General features: G+C 57.3%; 1 protein-coding gene across 1 annotated transcript in view; it reads left to right on the forward strand.

Annotated features, from left to right (window-relative positions):
• Window positions 1-12,501, forward strand: part of CSNK1G2 (casein kinase 1 gamma 2) — a 42,017-nt gene that overhangs the window by 17,663 nt on the left and 11,853 nt on the right. The window contains exon 2 of the mRNA XM_027668293.1: window positions 8,789-9,285. Coding sequence (XP_027524094.1) covers window positions 9,099-9,285 — 187 coding nt within the window. The 5' untranslated portion in view covers window positions 8,789-9,098. The remainder of the gene's footprint in view (window positions 1-8,788; window positions 9,286-12,501) is intronic.

Genomic DNA, 12,501 nt, shown 5'->3' on the forward strand with positions numbered 1-12,501 from the left:
GTTTGGATGTTGAGATCTGGGTTGTTCTGGGTTTGGATGTTGAGGATCTGGGTTGTTCTGAGTTTGGATGTTGAGATCTGGGTTGTTCTGGGTTTGGATGTTGAGGATCTGAGTTGTTCTGGGTTTGGATGTTGAGATCTGGGTTGTTCTGGGTTTGGATGTTGAGATCTGGGTTGTTCTGGGTTTGGATGTTGAGGATCTGGGTTGTTCTGGGTTTGGATGTTGAGATCTGGGTTGTTCTGGGTTTGGATGTTGAGATCTGGGTTGTTCTGAATTTGGATTGCCAAAAGCACGTTGATTCCATTTCTTCTCATATGAGCAGGGAGCAAACGTGCATCAAATGGTCCCATTCCTTGGGAATGGAGGTGAAAGAGGGTTAAAGGGTTAAAGCAGGGCCTGGTTCCTCCTTAGGTGTTTTAGGGTGCAAAATAATTCCTGCTGACCTGCTGCTGGGCAGCTGATGCTGTACACACACATCCCTGTGGGCTGGGCAGGGATTCTCTTTGTCCACCCTGAGCTGTGGTGTGAGTGGTGAGAGTTCGGGGTGAGGTTCCTGCAGGTCCAGGGGTGTTGTGGCACGTGGCTTGTACAGCCCTTCCAGGCTCATCCCAAGTGGAGGAAATTGTTTGGTTTAAAATCCCACTGGAGCAGGGAATTTGCCCCATCACGTGAGTTCCTACCAGCTCCTCTGTGGTGCCTTCTGGTTCCAAACTGAAAACTGGTGGTTTGCCTGCTTTTATACTTCTTTTCTAGTTCCATTTTGTTCAGAGAACAGTTTTAGTTTTGCTTCCACTCCCCTTGGGGGCCTTTGGCTCAGCGGATGCTGTTTGTGGGCACACCCAGCAGGAGGATGGGGTGGTTGGGCACTGCCAGGAGTGGGGCTGGACTTCGAGGAACAGCTGAGATCTTCCATTTAAAGCAGGTTGATGGTTTTGAACGTCCTTTAAAGTTCTCACTGAGTCACTGCTGGGTTTGTGTTGTGAGAAGGAGGTGTGGGTGAGACCCCTGAGGTGGGAAGGGCTGCCCTGCAGCAGAAGCATTTCCCTGCTGCCACGGTGGAACCCTGCCCTTCTTGTCATTACAGGGGGGATGATGTGGCACAGACCTTTAAAAAATACTGAAAATTCCTAGTAATCCGTTAAAAAAGCATAGTTGGGTCCAGAGGCTGGGAGAACATATCTTTGAAACAATTTGCAGCTTGGCTTGTTGTAGGTTAAGAGCTGACCAGAGTTCTCAGCATCTCAAAAATCTCCTGGGGAAGGGAATAACCAGTAACAAGAGAACACTTCTAATTTAGAGAAAATTTAATAGGCATGAGAGCTGGAAGAGGAAGAAAAATCTATCTTCTTCACAGCACAGCTTAACTCTGGGGAGAAACCAAATGCTTTATTATTTTGTTCATGATTTTTATTTTTATTTTTTTTAATCCTGGTGGTTTTGTGATTTGGATGTTTTTTTGGATGTGGCTGAGAACTGTGGGGAAATAACCCTTCCCTGGGTGTAACCCTGAGGTGTTGGGGCTGCACAAGGGAAAAGCTTTAGTGTCTGGCAGAGGCTCAGCAGGTTCCTGAAGTCGTTTGTGTTTGCTCTGTGTTAACTCTGTGGCTGGGGCGAGTCTGGGTGTTTGCTCTGGTGGTGGATTCAGGTTTTAAATTCGGGTGCTGAGGGCTGTGTTAGCTGTGTCTGTCCCTGCAGGGAGGGCACTGCCAGGCTGGAGGTGCCAGGAGTGCCCTGTGCCCCTGCCCCGGGGGTGGGTGGAGTCCTCTCCCCTCCCCTCCCCAGCTGTGCTCTCAGCAAAGAGCTGGGAAGGGAGGGGAGGTTTGGAACAAGGATGCTGGGATCATGTTGGATTAAAAGCTTTGCTGCTACAGTTTAGGGGTTTTGTGGGTTGGTTGTTTCTGGGTTTTTTTTTAACTCTGAACACCAGAAGAAATCATGATAGAAACATAAGCTTTGGCTTTATTCTTTCCTTCTTTTCAAGAAACAGCTTGGATGGGAAAAAAACCCCGTGTTTTGGACAAACTGCCCATGCAGATTTGTTGATTGTAAATATTGTGGGGCCAAAGTGAAACCCCGCTGAGGGGGCGAAGCAGCCAGCACTGCTCTGAGTGGAAGGGGAACTGTGCTTCAGACACTCCTGGAGCAGTGGCCATGGTGACAGGACTGTGTCTGTGGTGTCACCGATGACTCAGCCCGGTGGCACCGCTCAGATGAGCTGTGTCTGTGTTTGGGGGCTGAGGGATGCAGAGGGTTGTGAGCAAGTGGTTGGGGAGATGGGCTGTTGGGCTTTGGCTGCTCGCTGGGACCACACGGGCCTGATGTGGGGATCCAGACAGGACATCTGTGAATCATGGATATTCCCTGCCAGTGGGCCCCTGTCCCTGTGTGTGTGCAGGGCTGGTGGGTGGATTTCCTGGGATGCTGTTCCTCTCTGCTGGGGGAATTCCTTCAGTCAGTCACTGGGTTCTTGCCTCTGGAGGTGGGGGGGGATTGCTGAGCTCTCAGCACCGTTCAAGAGCCAGACATCTCTCCAGGGACTCAAACGGACGAGGCCGATGCAGGGGAGTTGTTCTCCCAGTGTAGGGGCCGGGATGTGAGGGGCCAGGGAGCCAGCACATGCCCAAGTGACCAGGGAGGTGGTGGCAGAGCCAAGAGCTCTCAGATCCCTGGAGCTGAGCTGCGAGGCTGCCCCGGCTCTCGGGACACGCTGCACGTTCCGCGCGGGCTCCCGGCGGCTCTGCATCAGCAGTTAAGTAACAAACTATTTAACAAGAGCTTCCTGTTGTGCTGACACCAACACCAACCTACAAAGGAGGAGAGGGAGTAAACAGAGCTGTGCTGGCTCCAGGCTCGCTGGGAGCTGGAAAAGCGCTGGAGATCGGGAGGAGGCCGGGGAGCCGTCGCTGCTGAACCCGACCTGCCGGGTCAGCAATGATGTTCTTGTGGCCACAGTCAGCAGAAGCTGCTGGGAAAGTGGCTGCTTCCAGGACTGCCTCATGTTTAAGGGAATTTCTGGGATGGATAAAGACCCCTTCAGCTCTGCCCTGCTGCTCCAGCTCCTCCACAAGGGCTGTTGTTGGCGAGATGCAGCTGCTCCTCCATCCTGACAGGGTGGGCACAGCCCTGCCGTGAGATGCTCACATCTAGAAACTCCCTTCTCCACCAGGTTCCTGGAGCTCCTCAGTCAGAGCCCTCTTTTCTTGAGGGATGGGGGAGGAAATGGGGTCAGAACAAGCCAGTCTGCCTTTGCCATAAGGAATGTTCTGCAGCCCCAGTAGGTTTGCTTGGCTCTCCCATGGCTGGAGCTGTCGCTGGTGGAGGTCCGAGGTGGAGGGAGCCCCAAGTGCTGCCTCTCCATGCACAAGGGATACTTCTCTGTGCAGGGGCCAGGATGAGTTTTCTCCAACCAGCACATCCCATGGATGTGTCCCAGCCTCTCCAGTGTGTCAGCTGTGGGAAGGAGCTGATGGTGAGCTGCTGTGCCTGGCTCAGAGGAGAGGTGTGTGTCCAAGGGTGAAGGAAGCTCAGGAAATCCCTCTGGAACCTGTTGGATCACCACAGCCCAGCAGCAAAAGCAGGGAGAGAAGCTCATGCTTCCAGCTTACAACTTTCCTGTTGCCCGAGCAAAGGCTGCTGTGAACTGCCCAAGTCCAAGTCTTAGAAGGACTCCTCGTTTAAAACAACAAAAACCCTCCTACCAGTTGTCTTGTTTCCTCAAAAAACCCCAAACCCTCAGCAAGTTTGCCCAACAACACCCAGGGGTGTGGTGTGGGAAGGGATGGGGCATCCAGAGGGTCCTGGCCAGGCTGGGATCGTGAGACCCTCAGGAAGTTCAGCAAGACCAAGTGCAAGGTCCTGCACATGGATCGGGGCAATCCCAAGCACGGATCCAGGCTGGATAAAAATGGATTGAGAGCAGCCCTGCAGAGAAGGACTTGGGGGTGCTGGTGGATGAGAAGTGTGCAGTGACCCAGCCATGTGTGCTGGCAGCTGGCCTGGCTGTGCCATTACAGGGCTCCCCTGGGAAGCCTGGTGAGCCTTTCCATGGCCCCTCGCTTTGGGAAAGCTCTGGGTGGTGGCACAGCTTTCCCTGTTCCCTCAGGAGCGGGGCTGGCTGGCAGCACTGCAGCCTGGAACTCAGGTGCAGACTGTTTAACTCCAGCCCCTCGCAGGCATCCTGGGGCTGTCTGCAGCTCCACTCTGAAGAGGTTTTAAGACTGTGCTTTGTTTTAAGACTTTTGATCTCCCCTGGAAGCTCAGGCTTCATCAGCCTCCTCAACTTCTAAAATTTATTGGGATTTGGTTCCAGCTGTGTAAGGCCACCGGTTGCTTTTTGGTCTGGATTTCTGCACTGGGAGCCAGCTGATGGGTCATCCTTTGGGACATCGGGGTATTTGGGATTATTTTTAGCCTGTCATTGGCAGTGATCTGCACTTGGAGCTGTGGAGTGTCAGGGGCTTTTCTCTTTTGTGCTCTCGAGAAGCTTTCCTTTCCCTTTCATCTGGACGCAGCTGTGTTTCCCTGCGCAGAGTACGGAGGGAAACCAGCTCCAAGGAGCCATCCCAAAGGTTTGTGGGGATCAGGAGCAGCATTGGCCCAGCCAGGGCTGCTCCAGGACACCCGGGCTCTGTTCTGAGAAGCGCCACGGACCTGCTCCCTGACCTTCCCCAGCCACTTCCCTGCTCCAGCCGCTATTTTTTCCTCTCCTCCTTCCCCTCTTTTGTCTCGCCCCGTTTAGCTGTAACCTCCTTCAGGCAGGAACATGGTGTGTGTACAAAGGGCCCAGAACAATGTGCCCCAGATGGTTTGTACAAGTCCCTCCTCGGCAGCCACGAGGTTTCACTCCACGGGAAAGGAATCTTTAAAAATACAGGTTTTCAGCGTTTTAAACTCGCAGATTTGGGCAGGAACTTCCCGAGCCTTGATATTTTGGTCCAAGTCACTGGTCTGAGACAAGGGGTAGCACTAGAATTGCAGCCTTTTCTTCTTTTAAGAAAAAAAACAACCAACAACTCCTCCCAGCCCCCAATCCATTTTTCTCACCTTCCTGTCTGCAGGGAAAAGCTTGTAAATGTGACTGGAGCAGCCCTGAACTGCTCAAAACCAGATGGCAAAGAAAAAGAACTCAATATTTCAACAAAAACCCCCTCTTTGGGTTTCCGAAGGGGGGGTGGGTTTTCCCCCTTTATGGCACTTGCAGTGTTCCTGAGGTTCTGTTTCGGGGGGTGCTGAAGCCACTTGCACTTGCCTGCAGTTTGTTTCCCTTGCAGGATCCTGGCTCGGAGCACTGGCCCTGCAAACACCCCAGGGCAGTGCTTATTTGCTTTAAGACCACAGCTTGCTTTGGAATTTCTTCTGCCAAACTTCAGGCCAATTCAGGGTTTGGTTTTTTTTTTCCTTATTCGTCCCCCTCCCTTCCAAAGAGAGAAACAAGTTTTCTTAGTCTCATCTTGCATCAGATTTGATCCCAGGCCAAAAAATCCAGCGTAGAAGGTGCTTTCCTGAGGCTGCTTCGCCTCAGTCTGACCTTCTGCGTGAGGATTCCTGTGCAAAATGGAATGATGTGACATCAGTTTTATCTGGGGCATCTTCCCCGTGGGGGAGGCCGGGGCAGGTCTGGGTCCCTGCTGCTCATCCAGAGGCTGCTGTGTTTTAACAAACACAGGTTTTGTTTGCTCCAGAGCTCTTGGGAGTCCTGGGATTTTCCCTAAAGTTCCTGTTTCTAATTAGGTTGCTCTCAGTTTTAAAGGCCAGAGATCCCTTTATGGCACGGGGTGGAAAACCTGAGCAGTCACTGACACCGCACAGAGGTGGGTCCTGCTTTTGTCCTGAGGTCTGGGGAGCCACTGTGTCTTCTTGGGATGTTAAAATAGATTCCTCCCAGGCCTTGGCTCATCCGTGGGGAGGCTGCTGGGCTGAGGGAGCATCACTTGCCGGGGACTGACTCACTCCGATGCGGTTCAGCGACTTCCTGCCGCTCTCACCGCTGGATTTGGGGAAGGGGGGATTGCAGGGTAGGGGGTCTGGGCTGTGGCCTTGCTGGATGTTAACCTGGCCCAGCTGCCTCAAGCTGGGCTTTGGAGCCAGGCCCTTCCAGGAGGGCTGTTCCCAGGGCCGGGCTCGCTCTGAGCAGGAGCAGAGTCGTTTGTGTGGGCCGGGGGAGACAGCACAGCCCCCAGAGCTGCAGCAAACAGGGCTGAACTCTGCCCTTCTGCCTCACCTCATTGTCTGACATTCCCCTGCGGAGGCCGGCCCGGAACTCTTCAAAGGAAATAATCCCAGCGCCGGGGCTGGAGCTCCCGGGGCTCTGCCTGTGCAAACAGTCTGGGCCTGGAATCCCCCAGGGCTGAGCTCAAGGGTCGGATTCAAACCCCGAACTCCGGGCTGTGCATCCCCGGCTGCCTCCCCCTCCCGTGGGGAGGAGGTGGCTCCGGGCTGCCGGGGCAGAGCCGCGCTCTGGGAGCGGGCAGCTGGTTGGGAACGGCTCCCGGTGTCCCTCTGGAAGGCTGGCGGAGGTGGGAGAGGCGCGGGGCGGCCTGAGGGCACCGCCGAGTGCCGAACCCGGGGCGGAAATCCTTGGGGGAGCGAAGAATGAGCAGGATGTCACGTGCGGGGCCGTGCGCGCCCGGCCCGGGCACAACAAAGGCAGGGGAGCCCCGCTCCTGCCGCTCCCACCCCGCTTCCTGCTGGGAACTGCCGCGGGAGGGGGAAGGGAATGGCAGGGCAGGAGCTGGCCCACCTTCGGGGCGGCTGGAGGGCTCTGCCTGCCTGCTTCCCTCTGCTGGGGTGTGCTGGGGGCAGCAGGGCGGTCCCCAGCTGGGACTGCTGTGCTCTGGGATGCTCCAGAGGTGTTGGCGTGTGTGGGGAAGGACGGGGCTCCCATCCCACATGACGGCCCTGTTCCCTTATCCATGGGCAGGCAGGTCCCACGGATGGGCTCTGTGGTCCCAGCACTCTGCCCCTTCAGAGCCTGCAGTTCCAGCCCCTCATGGAGAGAGTGGTGGGCCATGAGGAGGATTTGGTGTCAGGAGAGGGCTGGGAATGGGGGGCAGCCCCAGGGAGCAGCTCCCATGGACCCTCACACTGCTGGTCCTTCCCCCTGCTGAGCTCTGGCTTTGGTGTCTTCCCCCCCCCCCCCCCATTTCCCCCCGCCACCCTTTAGCACAAGAAGCTTTTTTTTTGTTATTAATAGCTATTGAGAGCCAGTAAAAAGTTTTAGAGGGTTTGGCCAAGCATCAGTGTGCTCATTTCCTGGAGCTGACACTGGAGGGGCGGGGGTTTGCTTGGATAACCCCCGGGGTTAACGTGGGGCTGAGGCACTGGGGGCTCTTGGGGGGCATCGTGGGGGCTTTTAGTGGTGTCACACGAGCCTGGAGAGGAGCAGAGGAAGGTGATGAGGGAGAGAGTGGGGCTGGGAGGGAGGACAAGGAGGGGTGGGAGGCTGCCAAGGGTCAAGCTGGGAGCAAAACCTAAGCTGGTGAATAGTGTGGGGAGAAATGGGGACGTGTGGGGGGGTCTGTGTCTCTCTCAGTGCCCTCCCAGTGTGTGCCCACCACCTACTTGATCCCCTCCATGTTTAGCTTCCTGACCATCCTTCCTGCCTCCCACAGGGGCATCCCTGTGAGGAGGGACCTGCCCTGCCCCCAGGCAGCTCCTGTGGGAGTCCTGAAGGGAGGAGGGGAGAGCTCAGCTTCCTTTTGGGAACCCCAGCTCTGGAATGAGCAAGGGGCTGCACAGGGGTGTGTGCAGAGCCAGTGTTGTGGAATCATGGAATATTTGGCTTAGAAAGGACCTTTAAAGGTCCCCTCATCCAAGCCCTGCCATGAGCAGAGCTGTGCACAGGAGAAGGAGATCCCTGGTTTGGGGTCTGAGCTGGGTGCTCCCTGTTTGTGGGGAATCCCACTGGCAGCACAGGGTTTTCCACCAGCCTCCCTGGGAAGGCACCCAGCCCTGAGGCAGGGGAGGTGCTGCACCCCTGGGCACACAAGCTCCCAGGGCCACACTGGTGTCTGCCCAGGTGGCTGCCAGCAGCCCAAACATCCAGGTTGGTTGGTGAGAGCAGAGGAAGAGGCAGCAAGGGAGACCAGGAGCTCTCCAGGGAAGGGGGCAGGGTGTTAGGAAGTCCTGGGTTCCTATTTGCCCCAGCCTGTTGGGTCCCAGACTGTCGTGGGAGCCCCGAGCATGGTCATTCCACAGAAACCTGCTGCATCCTGGGCAGGGTCACTGGCAGGAAGGTCCCAGCCCACCACAGCGGGGCTGGTGCTGGGGGGAAGTGCTCTGACTCAGCTTGTCGTGGCCTCTGGACCCACAGGGACCCTCCCAGCCAGGTGAACATCCTCTTTTCCCTACCTGGGAAGTCCCAGGCCTGACGTGGGCCCCATAACACAGGATTTACATGTGTCCTCTGCTCCTGTGGGCTCCTGGAGTCTCTGGCCTGGAGGGCCTTGGCTGCTGCCTCCAAAGGTCTCCAAACAGCCCTTACCCATGGGGACATTGTTGTCCCCACGTCACTCCCAACTGGCTCTGACAGCGAGATGATCATCAAGCATCTCAACTCCAACCATGGCCAGGCTTTCATTTGTTTATTTATGGGCACCAGGCACCTTGTGATGGTCCTGATACCTACCCCAGCTCCTCCCACCCCTCAGCTGTGGCACTGTCGTCATTGTGGGAATTTTCCGTGGTGCTGGAGGGGCTCTACAGAGCTGGGGGCGAGAGCCTGGAGCCCACAACCCTCTGTTGCCCTCAGCCTCCTCATAGTAACTTTTCTCCCTCTCCTTTTCCCCAGCTGGGAGCCCGAGGAGCCGCGCTGGGAGGACCCTCTCCACAGGATGTTCTCTCCACCAAAGACCTCCCTGTGAGCGGCGATGATGACAGTCCCGGCGGGACCTCGGGAAGCACTAACATTTCAGTAGCCCTGCACCCTTGGGTGGCCGCCTTCCCCTCCTTCTCTGCCCCCCGCCCTCCCTCCGCCCCCCGGGATGGTGTATTAACCAAGAAGAGCCCTGCTTCTGTCCTCCTCGCCCACCCATTTTCGGCAGCTCTGGGATTTGTATGGCAGCAGCGTAACCGTGGAGAGGCCGGGGTATCACAAACTTATGGATTTTGATAAGAGAGGAGGGAAAGGGGAGCTGGAGGAAGGTAAAAGGATGTCCAAGACAGGTGGAGGAAGGAGCGGTCATGGAGGCCGGGGCACTGGAACCAACTCGGGAGTGCTGATGGTGGGTCCCAACTTCCGCGTCGGCAAGAAGATCGGATGCGGCAACTTCGGGGAGCTCCGTCTAGGTGAGAAGGGTCTCTTTGTCCTCGCTATGCCCACCTGTGCTGGCATTGCCCTGGCACCCCCCTCCTGGGCTGGCGGTGGGAGGAGCTGGCACAGGCCCGTGGCACAGGCCCTGGGGTGTTGGTGGGCCCCGCGGGGCTGAGGCGCTGCCCGTGGCAGGCAGCCCGTGCTCCTGCAGAGGTTCCTCCTTCACACTGGGCCTGATGTCCCAAGGCCCAGCCCAGCCCAGAGCACTGACCACAGAGGTGCTCCCCGTCTCCTCCCCGTGCCCGTCGCCCTCTGGGTTTGTCAGGGAGAGTGTTATGGTTCAGCCCTGGCTGTGGGAAGTGGTGGTGGCCCACACAGGTCTGGGTGTCCCCCCAAATCCAGGAGCACTCCACGAGGAATGTTTCGGGGAATACTACTGTGTGCTCACCAAATCTCACCCTGCTTGTGCCCAGGGTGGTGCCCTCCCACTGTGCCCAGGAGAGGGGATGTGGGGGTCTGAGGGTGTTCCCTGTACTGGGACAAACCTTGGGGAAGAGGGTCAGTGTTTTATCCTGGGTGAATTCTCCAGTTGTTGCAACTGGGTGGGAGACTCTCCTAAAATTCTACACAGGGAAGAGGAAGGGAGGAATGAAACCCAAGCACCTTCTGTGGTCATTTCCATTTTGAACCAAGTTTATCAGGAAACTCCCCAAGCAAACACCAGCTCGGAGGGTGGGGAGGTTGCTCCTCTCCCACGACTGGGAATGTCCCAGGAGGCCTTCAGCGAGCTGTTAACCCTTCACTTGGCATCAGGCAGCTGGGAGAGGCCTGGCAGTGCCAGGCACCGCTGCTCAGCACAGCCTGGGTGTCTCCAGGAGTGCACACTGGATGTGTGGATGGAGTCCCTGCCAGCCAGAGCCTTGTCCTTGGCTGTGAGCGCTTTGGGAAGGGGCTTGTGCCCTGGGAGGAGGGAAGAGGGCCGGTCCCTGGGAGCCTGCGACAGCCACAGGCCTTGTGCTCCGTGGTAGTTTAAGCAGGGCCTTGCCAAGCTGAGCTCTGAGCTAAACCTGCCCTGCCTGTGCTCCCCAGGCGGGCTCTGGGCGTGCAGGAGGAGCCCTGGCTGGGCTGGGGCGAGTCCCCCCTCGCTGTGCTGCCCGGGGGGAGTTCATGGCAGCTCTCCCCAGTGTGACAGACTGGCTGGTGCCAGGCTGACCCCTCCTGTGCCCGAACTTCCCAATGGGATCACCCGTAATTGCAGAGCTGGGGAAAATGCCTTCTTTAAAATCCAACCAGGCAGTTCCATGTTCCACACAGCAGTGTCTGTCTCTCGTGGTGTTGTGAGGAGCTCTGAGCCTTCCTCCAGACCTCGTGGAAGGCCTGTGGAAGGAGAGGTGTTTGGGAATTTCACTGCTCCCTTCAGTTCCCGAGTGGGTCTGGACACTCCCGCTGCTGGTGCCTCCCTGCATGGCTGGCAGGGAAGGGGGGGATCGAGGGCTCTGAACCCTGCAGGGTCTACTTGTGTCCTTCCACCTCCTCTTCCCTGCTTGCCAGCGAGCATCCCACAGTGGATGTGTGGATCTGAGCTCTCTTCCAAGATCCTGCTCTGGGCAGGAGTCTGGAGCTGTGACTGTTGCTTTGTGACCCCCACCTTGGCCTCCCTCATTCTCACCGAGGGGACATGAGTCCCACAGAGATCTGAGGGATGTCTGTGGAACTGGCAGTTGTGCTGCTCTGAGCAGAGCCACTGCAGGGCCCTGGGAGCAGTTGGGCTGGGCTTGCTCCTGGCTGGAGGGACGAGCAGGGAGCTCTTCCCCCAGGCACTGCAGCGGTCGATCTCACAGCGAGGGTTTGTCCTTGCCACCAGCAAGAGAAGCTTCCAGTCCCTTCACGTGGTCTCCCTGCCCTGGCACACCCTGCAGGGCCTGGCCATAACGTGGTACAGCCTGAGCACAGGATCTCATCACGGCAGGGGAAGCCACAGCTATGTGGCCTTTCTCCTAAAATCACATCTCCCTTCCGTAGGTGTGCCTCCTCCTGCAGCAGGGCTCGGGAATGCTCCCAGGGCTTCACAGGGAGTAGGGATTCCTCCAGCTGCAGATGAGTGGTGAGGGACCAGAGGGATCCTGCTGTGAAGTGGTGGCATGAGCAGGGATGCTGTTACTGGGCACTCAGTTCTCCCCTGGGAATGGAGGATTCGGTCCTCAGGGCAGGCTGGGTGTAGGGGCCAAACTGGAGCTCAGTCTTGAAAAGGTCCCAGATCTTCTCTGGGCTTTTTCCTTCCTTACCAAAAGCCAGGAGATCTTGCAAAAACATGCATGGAGATGACTCCTGCAGCTCCCAGCAGTGGGGGTGGAGGAAGGGGATGTTGTCTTCCTAAAACAGGTACCACTTTGCCCAACTTCACCACCACCCTGAGAGGCATCTGTCCTTATGGTGCCTCAGCTCAGCTGCCCCTGGTCGAGTCAGGTGTCCTCCCGGGCACAGAGGTGTCCAAAATCAAAAGTGATTTGTTTAAAGATTAAATATTAAAAAACAAAAAAGTGGCATAAGGCATTTGTGGGGAGCCAGAAGGGGAATGACGTGTGTGAGAGTTGTGGCTGCCAGGGCTGTGCTGTGGATCCTGCCTCTCCACGTTCCTGCTGGCCTTGGCAGCCTGGGCAAGGCACAGACGTGGTGCCAGTCCCTGTCCCAGTCCAGCTGCACTGCTGGCCAGTTCCTCACTGGAGCAACACGGCTGGAGAGCTGGGCTGGGGGCTGCAGTGGGGGTGCTGCCCCAGCCCTCTGGGACAGGGGGGCAGGTTTAGGTCGTGCAGCTGCTGGGTCCTGTTCCCTGCTGATGTCCTTATGCTTCACCCCAAGCTGCTGAGTGCCCTGTCAACCTCCAGCTGTGGTCCAGTGCCAGCCCAGCTCCTCCTGGGCCTTTCCAATCCCACCCCTGGGCAGTGCCCACTGCCTGCAGCCCTCTGAGCTCCCCTGTGCCCACAGCCAGCCCACCCCTGTACTGGGGTGGGGTGCTGCCCTCTGAAACACAGGGCAGCAGGAAGCTGGTGACAGCAGGGAGACAGGAGCGTGGCTGGTGGCTCGTGTGCCCTGGCACTGGGTCCTGCAGCCCTTGGCCCCTGCCAGCTCCTGTGCCCAGGCCAGGCACGTGCTGCTCCCAGCAAGGGTTTGTTGGAGCAGCTGCTCAGGGGGGCTTTGTGCTGGGTTGGGGTAAGTGGAGAGGAGGAAAACTCAGGCATTAACCAGAAAGG

Source organism: Corapipo altera, unplaced genomic scaffold, assembly GCF_003945725.1.
Source record: "Corapipo altera isolate COAL_440 unplaced genomic scaffold, ASM394572v1 138, whole genome shotgun sequence".
Classification (NCBI taxonomy): Eukaryota; Metazoa; Chordata; class Aves; order Passeriformes; family Pipridae; genus Corapipo; species Corapipo altera.